The sequence below is a fragment of the Emydura macquarii genome, unplaced genomic scaffold, assembly GCF_026122565.2.
Source record: "Emydura macquarii macquarii isolate MOO-44397 ecotype Brisbane River unplaced genomic scaffold, CSIRO-AGI_Emac_v2 contig_1644, whole genome shotgun sequence".
Classification (NCBI taxonomy): Eukaryota; Metazoa; Chordata; order Testudines; family Chelidae; genus Emydura; species Emydura macquarii.
In genome coordinates, this window is record NW_027131781.1 from 8,048,017 (window position 1) to 8,069,920 (window position 21,904).

At 38.2% G+C, this 21,904-nt stretch overlaps 1 protein-coding gene across 6 annotated transcripts in view; it reads right to left on the minus strand.

The window, feature by feature from the left end:
• MEF2A (myocyte enhancer factor 2A) overlaps nucleotides 1-21,904 on the minus strand; it is a 147,658-nt gene that overhangs the window by 15,162 nt on the left and 110,592 nt on the right. For 4 of the 6 annotated variants that reach the window (XM_067555601.1, XM_067555605.1, XM_067555600.1 and 1 more), the window contains 3 exons: nucleotides 8,803-8,993; nucleotides 7,025-7,048; nucleotides 1,878-2,004 (listed from right to left, as the gene is read on the minus strand). In XM_067555601.1, coding sequence (XP_067411702.1) covers nucleotides 1,878-2,004; nucleotides 7,025-7,048; nucleotides 8,803-8,993 — 342 coding nt within the window. The remainder of the gene's footprint in view (nucleotides 1-1,877; nucleotides 2,005-7,024; nucleotides 7,049-8,802; nucleotides 8,994-21,904) is intronic. The other 2 variants (XM_067555603.1, XM_067555604.1) reach the window with 1 other exon arrangement.

Below are 21,904 nucleotides of genomic sequence, written 5' to 3' on the forward strand. Positions count from 1 at the left end.
TTTACTTCGCTTAGACTTTGGCATGAATTTTACAGTGCATTTGCCAGGGTAACAAAGCAAGCTGAACTCTCTGTGCTCACAAAGCCCAATCCATGTTCAACTGTTTAATGTTGTACAGTAAAAATATTATATGAATAATTTGATTACATAGGCCCATTCATTATGTCAAATAAATACAAGAGTGTCTGCCTCTTATCTGAACAGCACCAATCCAATGGGACTTTAATCTTACTTGGAGTATCTGGATGTTATATATATGCAAGTAATAAATTAACTAACTGGATTTTTGGGCACTAGAAGGTCTACTGGTGGGTCAGAGGTTAAGATCTAACTAGAATTCTGAGGCTCAGAGATAATTATGGGCCCCAGGGATCCGCAGGGTGGCTCATGACAACAGTGTTAAAGGTGACCGTGCATGTGCCTTCTCAAGCTCAGGAAGGAATCGGAGTGAGATGACCCCTGATTCACCTGTGGTTTGGAGATTAGGTGGACCCACTCAATACATCACGTAAGGCATATGATGAACTTCCTAAGGCTCTCTGAAGGGAGGGGTTCTCCCTTCTTGAAGGTCTCAGTAGGTCCGCAGGGAAGAGGAAATGCCGCCTGCTACTTCCCAGTGAGTTCCCTGCTCTCTGTGGCCCCACCCATCCTCCTCAGCACATCTTCTAAAGTATGCTAGCGAATGCTTAGTTTTCTATAGACATCAGAAGATCTGCAGGAATGAGGAGGCCAGTGGGGAATTTCCCCTACAGGAGACCTCAGTAGGTCCACAGGAAAGAAGGAAGAATCTGCCTGAGCTATAAAAGTCTCAGTAGCCTATCCAGTCCGTTAGAAAATTCTTCTTTCTCCCACTGACAAGCCGCTCTAGCAACTGGATTATATGAAGGCCTGTCACTGCAAAGTTAAAAAAAAAAAAAGACAACTGGATTTTTGTTTAAATATTAAAAACTTTGTATTGCATGTTAAATAATGATCAGAAACTAATATTCCTGGAGCTGAGCATCCATAGCAATGTTCCAAATTCAAAATGTAGAAAATTTTGAAATTAGACTAATCAACCAAACTTCAGTGCTGCGCACTACATCTCAGATAGGGAGATTACGTAAAATAGAATTTTTTATTTCCGTTCTTTTTGTTTTAAATAAGGGATCTAAAAATACTAAAAGCTCTCTTCAACTCCTCTATTGTTAGGTTATTTTAGAGTGGGGCCACACAAAACTTTTTCTATGTACAGTGTAGTTTCTCCATGAGTATCTGAAAACTAAAACATGGGCCAGACACTGTAGACTAGAGGCGTCCAATCCGTGGCCCTCAGGACTCTAAACTGTAGCCCTCAGAAGGTATGCAATTAAAAACCCATGCCATGCCAGCTGACTCAGTCTCATAGTGCGGTTTGATTGCAGTGTAGATGTTTAGGCTCACAAGAGGATCGGATAGTTTCTGGTCCCTTTACATGGCCTGAATAGAGCAAAGGAAATAGAACAGAACTGACACTATGCTCTAATGTACTGATTGTTGGCTGTTGACCTTTCTGAAATAATATTTCAGCCCTTAGACTGAATAGGTCAGACACTACTGATGTGTACAACACATCACATTTCATTTCAGTCTCTTGATGTGTTCCAATCATGTACAACTAACATATCCAAATACCAAAGTTGCTTCCAAAACTTACTTTCTGATGTATGTTTCAGCATCAGTAACACTTTTCACAAACTAAAGGCTAATTTTCAACTAGTAAGAAAAAGCACTTACCTGAATTAAATATTCAACATAAAATGTCTTAAACATGCAAACCTTCTGAGATTCAGAATCAAATGCCTTAGCTGCACCTATCAGGTAAATGGCAAGTTAAAAAAGAAAAAATGAACACTTACCAGTGTTGTAGGCAGTAGGCATTGCTGAATACACCAGTCCCTGTGGAGGCAAGCTTGGAGTTGTCACAGACACCACAGGGGTAGCAAGAGACTGTGTAGACTGAGAACTGCTTATCCTTTGGGTATTCTATAAATGATTAAAAACAAAGAACATGTCTTGTGGAAGTCAATTACAGCAATTAATAGAACATGTTCATGTAAAAGTAACGTTCTATTACAAGGTGTGCCTTTTCTCATTATTTTGGGGATGAGAACAGTATCTCCTTTTTTCATGGTTGTGGTTTGTCTTCTACAAAACATTGAAAGGACCAAAACCTAATTTTAATTTAGACTTATTTAAAGACGAGATAATTAATATATTTGACTTATGGGTACAGTGTCTTGTTGTGCATGCAGCTTACATGAATGTCAAACTGAATAATGTGATGGCACTGAAAGGAAAATGCAGTCCCTGAGAGAGAGTACAATTTTCAAAAGCCCTTGAGTGATTTAGAAGGGTAAGTCCCATTTTCAAAAGAGACATGCATTTAGTCCCGTTGACTTTTGGTTGACTACTATGTACCTAAGCCATATTTGAAAAGGGAACTTTAGGCACTTTTGAAAATTTACCCTAGAGCTCCACTGTTGCTTGTACAGGTGCAACTGCACCTGTCCTAAAAGCAACAGTGGGAGAGTTCCCTTAAATCTTCACTGTTGCCGAGACCTGAGTGGTAGAATAATATTGTGGTTCCCCTGGTTGTGGGAACTGACAGATTACTCGTTATGCTGCACACATATTCCAAAGCACATGACTTCTGAGTTAACAAAAACCACTTGTGCCTTCTGATATGAAAATTAGTTACGCACAAAACTGCAGAAACTCTGATTATCCTGCCATTTTTATGTGCATAACTCTTAACATCTTAATATAGTCTTTTTAAAGAAGATGTATTCCTAACTTTTCCTAGGGAATTTTAACACCATTCTCCTTGCCATCATGTTCTCAATTTAAAATGGAATATTCAGTATTAACAGACCTAGGTTTTAGTGGCTTTTTAAAGAAAATACGTAATACTCCTAGACTCAAAAAAATGTATTTATTTGCTCCCAGAACGGCAGCTTTGTAACTTCTTAGCTGAAGCACCTGACAACAACAAAGCCATCACCACTTCCTTTGATCTGATCAAGGGTGGCACCTGAGTATTTCACCATCTCTACTTCTGATTTTCTTCTCCATTCTGTTCTTGGAGGAGCACTAATTATAGAAATATACATGATTCCTGTTCTCACAAGAATGGAACACACAGGCAGTGCTGTGTCTACACAACTCCACAAATCAAAACCAAGAGGGCTGATTTCAACCTTGCAATTGTAGCTTGACAGTATAAAAGAATACAAGGCATGTTATAGCTACCATTGTAAATGAACTATATTCTTCTACTAGCCATTCTCAGTTACTTCAAACATAAAAAAACAGGGAAAGCTTACAGTCCAAGTGTGTTGTGTTAGTGCTTCAAAATTTACAGTATCTGATCAAACTTAGGGGTTCTAGTGTGACGTTAATAAGACAAAGAAATGGTGGCACTCAAAGATGAAATTATACTACATTAGTAGTGATGGCAGCAACTGAAGATATGGGGTTATGCAATAGTGGATATTCAATGTATGAAATCATTGCTGGCACAGTATTTTGCCAGCCCAATAAGAAGGCTCAACCTTGTCTCTGGTTTCAAAAATCTTCCTTGATCCATTGACTGTAGGAACAACTTTATTAAAATAAGTTGACTTCATGTGTAAGGAATATTTTATATTGTGCAAAGCTAGACTTCCCGCCAGGAATGCCTATTTTGTCTGAAACTAAGGCCTTGTCTACGTTAGCATTTATACCAGCAAAACTTTTGTTGTTCATGAAGTGTGGGGAAAAAAAACCCACATCCCTGAGCGACAATTTTTTGCCGGCATAAACACAGCTACACAAAAGCTATGTCAACGGGAGAGAGCTCTCCTGCTGACGACATAAAACCACCTAAACGAATGGCGATCGCTATGTCAGTGGGAGAGCATCTCCCACTGACATAGACAAGCGCTTATGCTGGCACAACTTATATCGCTCAGGGGTGGGGTTTTTTCCCCCCCACACCTGAGTGATAAAAATTTCACCAGCATAAGTACTAATGTAGACAAGGCCTTAGAGAGATCATGACTAAGGACTGATCTACACTACAGTTAGGTCGATGTAAGGCAGCTTACGTTGACCTAATTATGTCCATGTCTAGACTAATGCCTTCCTCCTGCCAACGTAAGTGCCCTACTATATCAACATCATAACTCCATCTCCACCAGAAGCATAAGGCTTGTCAGTGTAGTAAGGGTGACGCAGTGTCTCCATACACACTGCATTACTTACATGGGCTGTTGGCTGTCTTGTTAATTTCATGGCTCCAAGAGCAAGAAGAGCCCAGCTCTAGAGGGCGGACCCCTCCTGCATCCAGACGGAAGTCAGAGCAAGAAGCCCAGGCAGGCGGACCTTCCTCCCCTCACCCGGGGCATCCAGCTGGGAGCTTGGGCGAGAAGCCTGGGCAGGAAGACTCTGCTTCCAGCTGGAGGCAGAAGCTGGGGGGCTTCCCCTCACTCCTCAGTGCTGGAGCTGTGAAATTGACAAGGCTGCCTGGCTCCCAGCAGGGAGTGGATAGGGGGGCCAAGAAGCCCCGGGCGGCTTCCCCCTGCTCCCGGTGGAGAATGAGGAGGGTAGGGAGGCAGCCCGTGAGGCAGCTGGGCGCCTGGTGGAGAGCTGCCAATGGAGCTGAGAGACAGGGCTCTCAGCTCCCCAGACTGCCCCCTTAGGTTGGTGCAAGCGCTTCTGGTGAGGAGGTGCACCACCGATCCAAGGAGGGTAGCGTGGACCTGCATCATTGCAGTAAATGCTGCAGTGGCAGTAAGTCGACCTAATATAGTCAACTTACATTCCTAGTGTAGACATTCCTTAAGAGTTTAGTAGCTACTACTCTGCAGATTATTTTGGTGTGTGTGTTAAGCAGTGATATACTGTAGGTGCAGGGTGGAGTTTTCCAAAGCACTTAAGTGAGTTGAAAGCAAAACTGTCATTGATTTTTACTGGGATTTGTGCTCATAAATCACTTAACTGCTTCTGAAAATCCCACCCTTTGTTAGAACGAGAGACTGGGTTTATCCTCTCTGAAGGTATGTTACTGAATCAGATTTTTGCATCTGTAGGGAACTGAGCTTTTTCCAGAAGTTTTTTCGTTAGCAGCCTGTAAAGTTGGGACTATTACATAATGGAAACCTTATAGACATCTACTAGGACACTATAGAGGATCAAGGTATTTCCCTAGGAGAATTTTTCTGGATAGCTAATTGAGGCTATTATCTGAGGCAATTTATTCCCGAGCACTTTGGATGAGTGATTTGGAAACAAGGCTGCTGAGAAATTTTTGCTGTTCGTCTGAGTTATGGATTCCAAGGTTTACAGATATTCATAGAATTTTTCAGAACCTTAATTTTTTGGTGAGGATAAATTTTAGAGAGAAAATGGGAGGAAAGTGTTATATTTGTATTAGTCTATGAAGTCGGATCTCTAACCCTTCTGCGCCTTTCATCCAGTAAATTTGTTCAATTCTGGTCATGCAGAATTTAATGTTGACAGCTAGAATATAGAACTGTATTTCAGAATACATAATAATCCATATAATGAATAAAGTAACATTCCCAAGTTGCTTTACATTTATTCGCTAATTTAAAGTGTCTTGTTTGAGGAAGATTTTGCTTTTTTCAGTTGGTTGCAGAGGTTTATATAGGAACATCACATTTTATAACCACTAGAGGGCAAGCTCTTCTTACATTATTCATATTCCAAAGTACTATAGATAGATTCCAAACAATTTTATATTGGAAGAGGATGGAAAGTCTAACAATTAAAGAATATGAACACATCTATAATGAAAAGTGATTTTAAGTAAGACTTACAATAACTGAGATGAACATAATGACCTGGTTAACTATTTTATGGATTACATTAAATCCCATATTTCTTTGTATTGAAAAACAGATGCTTTTCTATAAAGTTTAGAAAAAAATGTAACAAATGACATAGCTGTTTATAATCACTGTTAATCAGAATGACATTAAAACTCTTCCTGTAACCACCACAATTTTTGGATAGCTTTAAGTATTACGTTTCAAAAACATTTTTTTTCAACTAACTCAAATTTAGGAAAACAATATAGGTAAATATCATCCAACAGCATGCATTCACCAACTTAAAATATAATGGAACTACTGCAATTGTCATGCTTTCATGCAATTAGAGCCTCTTTAGCAACAGGTCCGTGTGCAAAATAAATCAAAGCATAGGCGTATAAAGATCTTGAAGCTGATCTACATCTGTACTCTGATGCAGCAACTTCCGCAATTATTATTGTGCTATAACACCTAAAACATTTGCATATTGCTTTGAAAAATAATCTAGAACTCACGAGTCAAGTTATTTTTAGCCTTATATTTATTTTCCACAGTGAACACGAAAAGATATGACGTTTTCTGAAATTTCCTTTCTGACAATTTCCTTTCAAAAACAGGAACATCTTTCCAGTTGGAAAAGGTAAAATAATTAGTTTGCAATTCCATATTCCTTGTGGTAAATACAGAAACCCCCTTTCTGGTTTGACTATCTCAGACACCATGAAATAATTCCAACTCTGTAAAAAGGTTACCTCACCAGCAATGATGTAATCTCCATGAAAGGAGGACAAGCAACACAGGACTTGTGTTACAATTTGAGGAACTTCAGGAGTGAAGTCATTTTCTAAAAATAGTTCAATAATTTTGGGGACTATATAAGGCATTTAACCCCTCCCCCCACCTAAACAAGTACCCTGTGTGCATGGACAGTTACTGTATAAGGCTCTGTTCCAATGTTCCCTCCAAGAAAAACTAAAAAACTGTTTAATAAAAACATCAATTTATAAATGGAGAATGCTAGACTTGGGTTGCATTTGCACTTCTCAATTTTTGTGGTTTTTTTTATTTGGATAAAACAAGTACATCTCTCTGCTACAAAGGGAACATTGGTATAATTTAGACCATGTAGTAAGACTTAAGCTTTCTGCATCTTGCTCTTTGTCACTCATCAAGCAGGAACCCAAACTCACCAACTCCAATTCATCCTCCTCCGACTGTACTCAGCAAACAAGAGGGATAATACAGTTATTAAAAATAGCATTGCTTTCAAAAAAGAAATAAAAAGTCATGTTTGTGCTTCAGGATTTATTTAATGATTTGTTAATATTTTGAATTCACCATGCAATTATGTAAATGTTACAAACTATTTGATTATATACTTATTACATACAATTAGGTCAATTAAATAAAAAGTGTTTTGATGCAGGCATAAATACTGTAGCAAAGTGTGTTCACAACTACAAAAGATGGTTTATAGGTGCTGAAAATTAGCATTGGCTGAAATAGCAAGAGCAAGGGCACAACTGTTCACAGACATCATACATGGACACAGGTGCATACTGGTTCTCTTATGTTGAACTGATCAAATGAAAGTCAACTCCATAAGAAGTATTTTTAGTGCACCAATCATCATGACATCTAGGCATCTCTACTCTTTACTTCTCTCTCACTTCTCCACCAAACAGACAATTTAAGGAGAGAACATTAAAATTACTGGAAAATATTTTCTCCCATATTCATTTCTCAAAATAATTTAAAGCACGTTTCACATTAAGAATAAGCAATGCATTTCTTTATGAATGTGCTCTATAATTTGTGCATTTTTAGAAAAACCTAAAACATTTTAATAAAGGTGTTAAAGAACTTCTTTAATTAGAACTCTGGCTACTTAACACTGATTTTATGTGATTTAATTGTAGTACCAATAGCAAATGTAAACTCTTATGGCATCTTAAAAATAAAAAAAGCAAATATTGTACAACAAATGCTTATACTGCTTACATCTTATGCTCCTTTTGGCTACTTCCACATAGGGGAGGATTCATAAACGGAATGTATGTACTTAAATGCTTCTGAGTTTGCACATAAAAGTGAGAAACCAATAGCAATGGCTTTAGCCACACAAGATTTAAGGAGAAGCTGAATAAGACGTCCAGAGAGAACTGTGCCAACCTCAGGGCTGACCTGCAACATCGTCTGCCATATCTAGAGGTAGGCTGAACAACCATGGCTGATGTGCTGAATTGCATAGTGGTTTTGTGAGATGCACCAGTGAGGACTATGATGAGACAACCACTCATTCTTCCTTGTGTCCTCATTCAAGATTTTTACTCCAAATATGGGGAGTGAATGGCTATTGTACTAACACATTAAACCAAATGAACGTTCCTCCTCACATAATAATTTTTTCTGTACTACATGCTACCAACACTGCAACTTGAGAGAACTGGACAGAACTCCTCTCTGGCGCTCCTCAACACAGCTCAATAATCAGCAAAAGTTGCCATTGTTGAGTGGTACAATATACTTCTCCCTCACCCTCTAGAAACCACATCCACTTAAAACCCTATGGGGCTCTCAGTCCTAGCAACCCAGAAAGATTGCAATCAGGCCAAGAAATCAAACCAAAGTCTCCAGTATGGCCATATAAATAACCCAGCGTAAGTCAGCTCATTATTCTGTACTTAGTAAGCCAATGGGAGTTTACAAGAGTATCTTCTCCCACTAACCCCCCCCCCCTTTTTTTTTTTTTTTTTTTTTTTTTTGCTAATACTGTCCAATCTGCAGTTGAATCTCTGATTATTGGGATGTTACTAAGGTGCCATCCCCATAATGCCTAGGTGCTGTATGAGATCATTTGTGCTAGTGCAAATGGACACGTATTACAGTTTTGCTTTCAGCAGCACTCTTTTCACCCCCTTTGTGCACACTGTATATAACATACTATAGAATGAATAGCCCAACTTACCAATGGAGGCATCATGCCCTTGCTGGAGGGTGGGATGACGACACGAAGGTCTGGTTTGCGATTGTTCATTCCAAGATTACCTCCTCCAGGTGGAGGTGGAGACTTTGTAGGTATAACTTTGCCTAATCCATTTCCACCACCAGTGGTTCCAAGCAGGCTTGGTGAAGCTCGAGAGTTAATAAATCCATTTCCTAAAGTAGGAAATAAAGAAAACACACCTTCAGACTGAGCACAAATTTACAAATTATTTTTAGACAAAAACTTCCAGTAGCAAACATATTTCACAACAGTCTGAACCTTTTAGGAATAATTAAGCCATATCCAACAGTGCAGGACAGAAAAAGCCAAGTCTCTTTCACCAAAAGATCAATATGTAAAGCTGGTGTCACCTCAGGGTGTGTTGTGGCAGCTTAAACGCTGAGGAGTGCACACTGTCAGGAAAGTGTGCTAAGGCCATCTGTTCTTTAATTGATCCTTTGAAGCTCCTCTAGGCTGCTGTAGTAACAAAACGTGTCTAACTAATGGTCCTTCACACACACACACTCACCCTACCCACACACCCCACAGGCAGAACATGAATTACAGTGTGCTGTTGCCTATAAGGATAAAAGAATTCAGCCTACAAAATATTTCAAAGATTCTTTTGTAAAAATAAACAAGTGTACCTTACACTGCATAAAAGACACTTTCAGTATCTCAATTAACAAGCTTCTAAATTGTAGCTCTACTTTTTTCCAATTTGCTCTTCACCTTTCAAAATACATTATGTTAGCAGAAAACACTTTCTGGTAAGATAGTATGAACCTGAAAAGGTATTTCATACAGTATTTCTCCAACAAGGAAGATGCATCCACTCCACCCCATTCTCCTTCCCCCCACCCTAAATACCCACACCAGTCCCCACTAGACTATTAACAAGTAATTGCTTATGGAGGTGCTGACTGTTCCTGCTGAGGTCAATGAAAATGGAGAGCAATCAGTATCAAAGGAGTCAGACCTTAAATTATATTCAAACAAGTCAGTGAAACAAGGAATGCCAAATTTTGAGACAACTAACTGCAGAAGTATTTCTAATTGTTTTCCTATAACATTCATCAACAAACCAGCTGGTGCCTATCATGCTAACTGCAATATATTTTTCAGACAACCTTTTTGAAGACTATATCCCAGCAATTTTGCCAAATTTATAGCAATGGTCCCCAGAAAACACAGATTTTATTCAGCCATAAATGAAAGAATATATTAAACTGAAAATGCGAGAATTTTATAACAAGGGGGAGTGAACTGTGTGGTTCATAGTACAGAACCAGTATATGTATAAATAAATACAATTAATAAAATTATGTTTATACTAACATTCCAGTTCTAAAAGTGCTCTTTATAATCACAATTCAGTGGCAGGTCTATTACCCAAAAGTTTACTGCCTGTGAAATTTTCTTTTAATAGCTTGTAGAGCTTTACTGGATTATATGAATATTATACGATCATTCTAATTTGAATAGGCCTCTGTGCCCAATTCCATTTTATTACAGTAAGTACATGTTAATTTAAAGGCATTTAAAATAAGAAAATTGTCAGTTTCACATTCCTTTCTCTGAAGCAAAACTCCAAATGCCTGTAAGAGCTGATCAAGAATGAAGAATAAAGCACATTAACAGGACAGCATGACACAATGTCTAAGTGACTGACAGTGATAAAGTAAGCATGTGTACAGTAGGCTAACAATTTTATTTATTTTTAACAGTGGGAAAACAGGCTCTAATATATGAATGGTAATCAAGTAACACAAGTCCTTAAAATTTACGTATCTTAGAAAGATACCTTATTGGTAACCTTTTTTAAAAGGTTATGTGATACTTTACAAAATTATTTTTTAATAAAATAAATGCAATATGGCTGGACCCTGGAAATCCAAACACAGAAACGAAACACACAGACACTTGCATGAATGGGCGGAGAATCCACAAAACTAAGTGGGCATCACAAACTGTGACCCTGCCATCTTTTTGGTGGATTTCTTGCTGTGCCACAAAAGTCTATGATGAACTGGACAGCCTCTTACATTCCTCATGTACAACAAGCCTACAGAGGGTGCAGATGACTCGTCTCCCAAAATGGCTATGGGTGTGGCATGAAAAAATAGTTTGTGGAAAAAACAGATTTTTAAGCTAAACAATATTATCTCAAAAAAAAAAAAAAAGTACAAAAAATATTTCCATTAAAAATAAAAATATTTTTGAGGAATAAAATGGAGGTGGAGGGGAGAAGGTGAGAGAAAATCAATTATTTTGCTAAAAATAAATTGAAAGAAAATGAAAAAATCATTTTGTCTCAATAATAAAAAATAATTTAATATAATACTCAACCATCTTTCCACAAAGTTTGTGGGGGATAGTGAAAAAGTCTAATTCTCTCTTCCTATGGGAAGAAGAGTCACTATTGTACCCCTCTGCCATGGAAGCTAGGGAGAGGAAGCTGCCTTTTTTCTCCCCTAGGTAAACAAAGACCATTTGTAGGCTTCTGCAAGTATGGCTGGAGTTCTGAAACAGATAATAGGGTATTCTTTTGGGAGTGGGACAATTTGTTATGGATGTCTATGGGTTTGTAGTAGATATTGGGTGAAGCAAGTGGAGGGTTTTGTTGGAAGTGAGGAAGAGGTCTGAAGCTGGAGGTGGTGTGATATAAGCTTGATTGCTTGGGGAAGAACAGAGGAGAGTTTTTGTAGTCGGACAGGGATGGATTGTTGTAGTTGTTGCAAGGTTTGAGTGATCTAGACAGAGTTTGTATGTGAAATTACTACAGCGGAGTGGCTGGCTGATGGTCGCTTAACTGGTTATGACACTGGAGGGAAGCAGGAAATGGTGAATACTGCAAATGTGAAGGAGAAGTAGGCTGCAATCCTGATGTGTAAGTGAGAAGTAACCATGACTAAATATGGGTCCATACAGGAAAAAATGGAAACGGAATCTTGATGCAAGTTTTACACATGCTTGAAATTAAAAAACATGCAGTTTGGTAATGTTAGAACTCACTAATTGACAATACCTCATATTTATGAATCAAAAGACATATATAGGCATTATAGACATGTATGTGCACACAAACCGTATCACATCTCTGAATACACGGGTGAGGTAAAACTAAATTACATTTAGAGTAAGTGGGGGAATCTGTACAAACTCAGCGTAACCCAGAACATCAGTGCAGGAATGCAAAGGGGTTGTGGTTCTTGACTCCAACCCAATGGTTAAAACAGTAGCAGCAGACGAACCACAGGAAAGCTTTGGGCTTTGCCTAGTAGTTAACTGTTAAGGGATGGACTTCACAGAGTCCCCTGCATGATGGTAATTTAATCTGCTTTTTGCCATGTGTGCATGAAAGAGAAATTCCACACAGTAACACAAGATTAAATGGTAGTACAACTAAACAGATTTGAAAAGAAATTAAATTTTAGTCTTCTAAAGGATTAATCCTGAAGAAAAATAATTGGACAACAGTGTGATTTTGACATGACACTACCCTTTTAAAGTACACAGAACTATAAATACAACCTTTGCGGCTCAGACTATTTTACCTGCAAACAATTATATACATACTACACATTCAAGGCGCTTCTTGTTATATTGTAGTTTGTGTTTATTATATATTAACTAGCAGTTTTTATCATCCATTAATGTTTTCAATTTAACATTTGATATGATAATTCAGGTTTCTGTGATCCTTTTGAATCTATTTAGAGCAGGGGTGGGGAACATCCGGCCCGCGGGCCGTATACGGCCCGCATAATGATTTGGTCCAGCCCGCGAAATCATTTTGTCTGGCCCTGGTTGCGGGGGGGAATTTGGCGGCGGCGCGGTATCACGGAGGAGGAAGTGGCTGCCGCCGAAGCCCTGCCGCCGAAACCCTGCCGCCGTTTGCCCCTTTTCGGCGGCGGGGGGGACTTCGGCAGCGGGCACTGCCTCCCGCGGAACCTCGCCGCCGCCCTCAAACCACGCCGCCGCCGAATTCCCCCCCACCGCCGAATTCTCCCCCACCGCCAGGGCCACCATCAGGCCCTTGACCCAAAAAAGGTTCCCCCACCCCTGATTTAGAGTGATCAAGACTACAAATATTAAATTTGTTAATCTTTAAAGTGCCACAGAACTCTCGTTGTTAAGGCTATCATTGTAAACAGTAATTTGCTCTGATCACCCATTCTCACCTCCTACTCAATGGCAGTCATTAGGCCTCAAGTACCCGGCTTTCATCCACTTACCCCATTCTTGTCTATGCCTTTGGATATGTATATGTTACCTCCTATATATGTTGCCAATATTTGCTGTATTATTTCTACCAACTGTATCTGAGGAAGTGAGCTGAAGCTCACGAAAGCTTATGCCTGCTGAAATTAAAATTGTTAGTCTTTGAAGTGCTACAGAACTCTCGTTGTTTTTGCTGTATGCAGACTAACACGGCTACCCCTCTGAAACTATTGTAAACAGTGGGCTTTAGTATTAGTAGTAGCATAGTATAGTTTAGTCTATTTTATGAGGTCATTTCCTGCACTCTGTTTTCAACTCTTTTGGCAGCTCATGTGTTAAATCTGGACTGTTTCTTTTTCCACACCCAATAGAGTCATTTCCTGTAGCCCTCATTACAAGACTCTGCCAGTCCTTGAGAGAAGATTTCATGCTTCTAATGACGCTGTGAAAAACAAACCCCTCACCACTGCATTCTCTGTGGGATACCTCACCCAACAGTGGGGCAGACTGATTAAAAACACTTTGCCTGCCAGTACACAGTTCGTTTTTATGTTTTGCATATCAAATGGTTTAGAAAAGTATTTTGTTTAGGAAGAAAATAAGCAACAGAATACTAGCACATGTAATACTATGTGCACTGATCTGTCTGTATCAAACAGACTCATCTGATAAATGTTTTGTGTGTTTGTTATAAACAGCAGGCAAAAGAGTGCAAGAGACATTAGTTGAAGATCCTGTATCAGAGTTGCAAAAGTATTTTAGAACAGTTATTCCTAATTTTTAATTTAGGCAAAAACATTCTTTTATCATTAAGAATCCAACTAGCTGCTCTATTAGATATAGTACCATGTAACTAAAGAAAATCAAATAAGTAAGGAATGAAATGGGAGCTAAAAGCAAGATTTCTTAGCATAAGATCAAGAGCCAGAAACAGATAATGATTACGGGATGATGTAACTGTCTGGCAATTTGCCAACCTGAAGCTTTAGTAACCCTATACATTCCATTTATTATTTTGTATAATGAAAAATATATTGTTTCCTTCCCACCTACCACAGACCTTGTCAAATCCAAGAATTTATTTTTTTAAAGGGAGAATAAAAGTTAAAAATGAAAATGGTGGGGGTGGGGGATCCTCAAGATGTAGAGCTACTATAATTTACTTCTCCTGGGGCAGTTTTATTAAATTGTCATTTATCTCAAGACAGACTACTACAGCACTTTCAAAACACCGCAAAAAGAAACAGACCACTGCTATCAATGCATGTTACACTGCATGCTTTTTTGGACAGGAAACAGGTTTTAATTTTGAGGTACTTGCTGTACTAAACACTAAACGTTCAAAACTTCTATTCAGCAACTCTGTACATCAATTCCTTCAGAAACTTAATACAGCCCAATCTCATTTATTTTCCTACAAGATCCAAGCATTGTCCAAGATTCATTTAGATCAGTAAGGCTCATATGTCTATATATAAATCACATCAGCTGAAACAATGAACACACGTGGCTGGAAAGTACTCTATGTTCTGATTACTACTCTAACCATAAATTATATTCTGATGTCATTAATGTTTTATTGTGGTTCAGTTTCAGAGAAACTGACTTGTTGCACATGATTTGGAGAAGTTAATCATAGGCAATCAGCTAAGCAATATAAAATTAAGAGAAAAGATAATCACGTACACATTTTTATACCTCAAACAAATATGACATACCATAACCTGAAAAAAGCAGTCTACATGAGAGAATTTAAAGAGTTTCCACATTAAATCAACTAAGCAAAATACTGTTGTAGCAAAAAGACATTTCAATACTTCTATACAAAGTCAAAAATATGCTGGGAGAATAACTTAAGTATCAAAACAAGAAAATTATTAAAATCGGCACTTGTCAATGTCAACAATGTGTCTATTTAAAATAAATATAGTTCCAGTAAGGTAATGAAAATAATTAAAAAACAAACAAACAAACAACCCCTCTCCCGCTCCCGGCCTTCCCCCCCCCGCCAAAAAAAAAAAAATCACACACCAACTCAAGCTCTTGAAAAAAATATTCCAGAGGGTAGAATGAAGCTGTAAGTCATAGGAGCAGTACAAATTTCAGATCCCATCAAGAACGAAATACCTACGTTTATATTTCACTGCTTTTAAGAAGTGTATGCTTTCCTCCATTTGTGGAATGGTAGTCATAGGACAGCTCAGAGAAAGTGGAAATAAATATACTTTATATTATCACTGAGACTTAAACATTGGTGATTAGAGGAAGGTTAGTTCTAATCATACCATTAAGACACACCTCTGCCATTAGTGGAAGTATATGGAAAAATCTTTTAGGAAGGACTTACGCCTTTAAAGAAAAGATTTTTTAAAAATAACTATGGGATTTTCAGAACAGCCAAAGTAATTTAAGGTCGTAAGTCCCACTGACTCAGAAAGTGAAGGGGGGACTTGTGCTTCTTAGTCAAGTTAAACACTTAAATAAGAAACCTGATTTTCAAGAGTGTTGAACACACAGCAACTCTTTTTTTTAAAAATCTTGGTGTTACAGCCATACGTAAAGATGAGAGGCACAACTTTCAGAACCATTTGATATTTAAATGAAACTTCTGGGAGAGATGAAAGCCCATTATTCAGAATGCCACAACAAAATTAAAAACCCACTTATTACTTCTATTTTCCTGACAGCTTTCAAATCTGAACACTATCATCCTAAGAGTGAAGCAGAGAAATTAGAGGTTGAAAAGGCCTGTTAGTACATCTGTCCAAACTCTGTCAAAACCTGGTTTTTCTCTACTGCACATTTTTAGTGCTTTATTTGGTCTTAAGTATGACTCCTAGTTTTCCCCGTACTTCCTTTATTTTACTGACACATCACTATTAAATTTATATAGGAACCCTATTAAACACAGGGCAAGTGCCCTGTCTTCTTAAACATCTGCCACATTTGAATAGCAAATGTGAATTGCGCTACCATTTTCTTTTAATTTCTTTTAACCTTCACCTTGGCACCTGGTGATATTTTGTTCTTTGCTCATCATAAGAAAAGGCTTGCAGTTTCTAGCCATCACAATCAGTGGATTTAGGTCACCAATACATTTTACACTGTATGAATTAGTTTGCAGTTAATGAACAGTCTGTTGACTGCCAACTTTTTCTCTGAAATGGGAACTTCACAGCATGAAGAAAAAAGCCAAACTTAACGTACATTTGGCAGAGTTATAACTGCTTAAAAATGAATATTTTTTCACTAAAAAGCACACCTGCAGCCCCAGCACCATGTCTCTCCCAAATTACATTTCTACTACTCTTCAACGTTGAAAATGGCTGAACCATTTTTTCTTAATTCTTTAAAACACACTTGCCCCAGGCTGTATTAAACTTTTATATGAAATGCAGAACTTCGACAAAATTATGAGCAACTGAAAACAACCCTCTAAAATGAAAATGCTTGTTCAACCTTACCTACAGCTCCTACTGTACACTCCACCTACAATCAGTCTTACAAAATGGTTCTGAAATTCACCAGTCTATATACAATCTACTTGCCAATCCTTACCATGGTGATATTTTTACTTGCCATTAAATAAAATAAGCTTCTGTCCAGGGACAAACAGAATTTTAGAAAATTATTATATATTTGTATCTTTTTTCTCCCAGAGGCTGTCAAATTGCTTGTTGAAGCAATGCACATCAACTTCAATAAAGTCACACAGGATGATAGTGGAATATTTGTTTGGGATACATATGCAGCTGTTTTCTGTCTTCCTTGCAGCATTTAGTTGAATTGAGTCCTAAGTGAGCAAGGATAAGGTATCAGCTTTTACTCACCGTCACCTTCAAGGATTTTACTTAGATAAAAAGATAGAAAATGATGGTTTATCTGTAGGCTTGTCAGGATTCGATTTTTTAAAAATAATTTTGATGGATATCAATATTTATTTTTAAGCTTTTTTAAATTTCAGTTTTCGGTTGTGCAAAGCTATTGGTTTCAAGCATTTTTCTTATTTTTATCAATTTTTTCACAATTATGTGAAATTACTGGGGGCGGGGGAGGAGCAGGAGGAGGCAGAGGAGTTGTCAGACGATTATGCAGTGAGATGTTGAAATTCAAAAAGATAAAGCTTTATAACCATTACAACAAACTGTCAATATCACGTCAAAATATACAAAGTAAATATTAAATCAAACTCTATTAAGTTCTCAAACAACACTTGTATTACTTTGTGTAAATTTTGATCATCAATGGAAATATTTTTTTCATCAGTTTGTGTGGTGTATGGTGAAATTGATGTTTACTGACATTTACCATTAAAAAACTAATCCTTCCAAGCATATTTATTTTATATGCTCAAAATTTTGTATTGATGAATAAGACTTGTTTTTGTTGTCTATAGGATAGTTTCTGCATGTTTATTTTATTTACTTATTCCAATCTTTGAATTATAACTAGGGCTGTCAAATGATTAAAAAATAATCGTGATTAATTGTGAGATTAATAATCTCATCGCAGTTTAAAGCATGCTGTTAAACAATAATACAATACCATTTATTTAAATATTTTGGGATGTTTTCTACATTTTAAAAATATATTGATTTCAGTTACAACACTGAATACAAAGTGTACAGTGCTCACTTAACTTTTTTTATTACAAATATTTGCACCATAAAAAAGATAAAAATATTTTTCAATTTACCTCATACATGTACTATAACGCAATCTGTCGTGAAAGTACAATTTACAAATGTAGAATTATGTGATCAAAAAATAGAGAGAGAGCACTGTAAACTTTGTATTCTATGTTGTAACTGAAACCAATGTATTTTAAAATGTAGGAAAACATCCAAAAATATTTATAATAAATTTAAATTGGTATTCAATTATTGTTTAACAGTGCCTTTAAAACTGTGATTAATCGTGACTAATTTTTTTATTGAGTTAATTTGTTTTGAGTTAATCACTTGAATTAACTGCAATGAATTGACAGCCTAATTATAACTATAGGCAGCCATGTACTGCTCTTGGTGCCTAACCCATAAATTAAAAGTCATAAAATAAACAGGAATAAATATACCTGTCAATAAATATATCTACCTCAGCCCTCCCTATTCCTCAACAGCCTTAAAGAAGGGAAAAAAGTTAAGTTTTGCAGTTGGAAAATAAAATGAATTTATTTTAATCAATAACTGTTTAGAAAAATATATGAAAAATTGTTTTAATTAGCTGACTTTGTTAACTTGTCACAGTTCATACTTCTGTTACAGTGCCTCAAGGTTCAACTGGCAAGTTAGCCAGATTTACCAACCCCTGATCATAACTCTGAAACACTCGTAACTCTGAACAAAACGTTGTCCTTTCAAAAGTTCACAGCTGAACATTGATTTAATACAGCTTTGAAACTTTACTACACAGAAGAAAAATGCTGCTTTTTACCTTCTTAATTTAAATTAAACATGCACAGAAACAAATTTCCTTACCTAATCAAATCTTTTTTTTAAAAACCCTTTTTTCGCCCCCCCTTTTTTTTAAGTAGTTTATGATTAATGTTTTTGGGGGGTTTTTAGGGAGGGGGATCTCTGCAGCTGCCTGATTGTGTACTTCCGGTTCCAAACAAGATGTTTGGTGGATCAATCTGTTCGTAACTCTGGTGTTTATAACTCTTGAGTTTCTACTGTATACTACATAAGCTTAAGGGCAATTTCTAATTCATACCTGTAATATCTGTAACACTTAAGAAGTGTACCTACAACAGGATGTGGCCCTTAGTTTCATAGCTATATTTTGCTGAGTGCATCAATGAGCCTCAGGAACTTGAGGTCTAATTTTGGAAAAAAGGACTGAATCTAGTCCTAGTAATATAGGACTGTTTATAAGCAGATCCTTTTCTTAATAAGCTGATCTCTGAAACACATGAGAAATCACTGTCTGAGATCCCATCATGTCTAATGATGACCTTGCTCTTTATTATCCTCCTAAATTAAAATATTTCCTTTGTCATAGAAGTTCGTGGCCTTCTGTGTACATGAAGGAAGCGGACATTAATAGGCAAGCATTTGTTGCATGTGGCCTAAGGATGGAGGCAGAGTGAAGAGTCAAACCAACACTTTCACCCTCCTAATTTAAGCACTGCTTAATTTATAAACTCCTTGAGCTCTAATTTTATCCAGGAAGATCTTTTTTCCCAGTTGCCAGATTACTATTTGGTCATTATTTATGTAAGTATCTACAGTAGTTTCCCTGATGGGTATCTCTTGCCACGTCCTCATTCTGAGGCTGATGAAGTATATTCCCAAATTGGTACTCAGCTACCAAATCAGTATCTTGAGATGAAAGAAATACCAGGGAACTGGGATGATTGGTATTTATGTTGTCTTCCTGTAATATGATAGAATGGAACATGGATGTCTCCACACCATTGCTGCATAAATCTAAAGTCTGCCTATGAGATCTGAAGAGCTATTTAAAGGAAGAAATTCTATTAGTTCTATCATATGGAAGCTTGGTCAGATGACTAGGGAGGATTATAAAAATACTGCTTGAACATGCAGGAATGAAATCAGGAAGGCCAAAGCACAATTGGAGTTGCAGCTAGCAAGGGACATGAAGGGGAACAAGAAGGGTTTCTACAGGTATGTTGCCAACAAGAGGAAGATTAGGGAAAGTGTGGGCCCCTTAGAGAATGAGGGAGACAACCTAGTGACAGAGGATGTAGAGAAAGCTGAGGTACTCAATGCCTTTTTTGCCTCTGTCTTCACAGACAAGATCAGCTCCCAGACTGCTTCACTGGGTGGCACAGAACGGGAAGGAGGCGAACATCCCGCAGTGCTGAAGGAACAGGTCTAAGACTATTTAGAAGGATTGGACATACACAAGTCCATGGGGCCGGATGCAATGCACCCGAGGGTGCTGAGGGAGTTGGCTGAGGTGATTTCAGAGCCGTTGGCTATTATCTTTGAAAGTGACTGGCTCTGTGGATGTAGGGAAGGTGGTAGATGTGATATACCTTGACTTTAGCAAAGCTTTTGATACTCTCTCTCACATTATTCTTATCAGCAAGTTAAAGAAGTATGGGGTGGATGAATGGACTATAAAATGGAGAGAGAGAACTGGCTAGAGCATAGGGCTCAACGAGAAGTGATCAATGGCTCCATGTCTAGCTGGCAACCGGTCACAAGCGGAGTGCCCCAGGGGTCGGTCCTGGGGCCGGTTTTGTTCAACATCTTCATTAATGATCTGGAAGATGGGGCAGATTGCACCCTCAGCAAGTTTGCGGATGACACTAAGCTGGGGGAGTGGTAGATACCCTGGAAGGTAGGGATAGGATACAGAAGGACCTAAACAAACTGGAGGATTGGGCCAAAAGAAATCTGATTAGGTTCAACAAAGAAAAGTGCAGAGTCCTCCACTTACAAAGGAAGAATCCCATGCACAGCTATAGACTGGGGACCGACGAGCTAGGCAGCAGTTCTGCAGAAAAGGACCTGGGGGTAACAGTGGATAAAAAGCTGGATATGAGTCAGCAGTGTGCCCTGGTTGGCAAGAAGGCTAATAGCATATTGGGCTGCATTAGGAGAAGCATTGCCAGCAGGTCACGGGAAGTGATTATTCCCCTCTATTCGGCATCGGTAAGGCCGCATTTAGAGTATTGTGTCCAGTTTTGGGCCCGCCACTACAAAAAGGATGTAGACAAGTTGGAGAGAGTCCAGCGGAGGGCAACAAAAATGATTAGGGGGCTGGAGCACAAGACGTATGAGGAGAGGCTGAAGGAACTGGGCTTGTTCAGTCTACAGAAGAGAAGAATGAGGGGGGATTTGATAGCAGCCTTTAACTACCTGAAAGGGGGGTCCAGGGAGGATGGGGCTAGGCTGTCCTCGGTGGTGGCAGATGACAGAACAAGGAGCAATGGTCTCAAGTTGCAGTGGGGGCGGTCTAGGTTGGACATTAGGAAAAAGTTTTTCACTAGGAGGGTGGTGAAGCACTGGAACGGGTTACCTAGGAAGATGGTGGAATCTCCATCTTTAGAGGTTTTTAAGCTGAGGCTTGACAAAGCCCTGGCTGAGATTATATAGCTGAGGTTAGTCCTGCTTTGAGCAGGGGTTTGGACTAGATGACCTTCTGAGGTCCCTTCCAATTCTAATATTCTATGATTCTATTTAATGACAGCATACACCAACCATCTACCAAAAATGGTGAAACTAATTTTTTGGAGGGAAGTCCTAATTATTCTCTTAGCTTGTCTAGAGACATACAGAAATCCTTTGCAGTCTTCCACAATTAAGCAGACATCTAGACATCATATTTTAATCTTTCTTCCTGTCACTGTGTCTAAAGCAAAAAACAAACAGAATTGGGTACAGCAACTTGAAGAGAGAGAGGTAATATTACCCATATTGGCCTTTGTATCAGTTACGGTAACACCACAGACCTTAAGCACATTGATGAAGAGAGAACCAGGGATGCACTTGAAACTTGGTTTTCGTTAGCACAATATATTAGTAAATGTACTGTGTTATATTTTATACAAGTAAGAAACTCTTAGGAATATAAGACATCACTACAGTATTTGTTAAATTACTAATTTGGGGCACCCTGGTTACAAGGAGCTCCACAGAACCATAAAAATGTAAGGGGCTGAAAGGGACCTCAAGAGGTCATCTAGTCTAGCCCATCCCACTGTACTGAGGGTAAAACTGAGTATACCTAGACAATCTCTGATAGATGTTTGTCTAACCTGCTCTTAAAACCTCTCAACAACAGGTATTCCACAACCTTCTTAGGTAACCCATCTCTGTATTTAATGATCCTAGTTAGAAAGTTTTTCCTGATATCTAACCTAAATCTTTCTTGCTGCAAAGTAAGC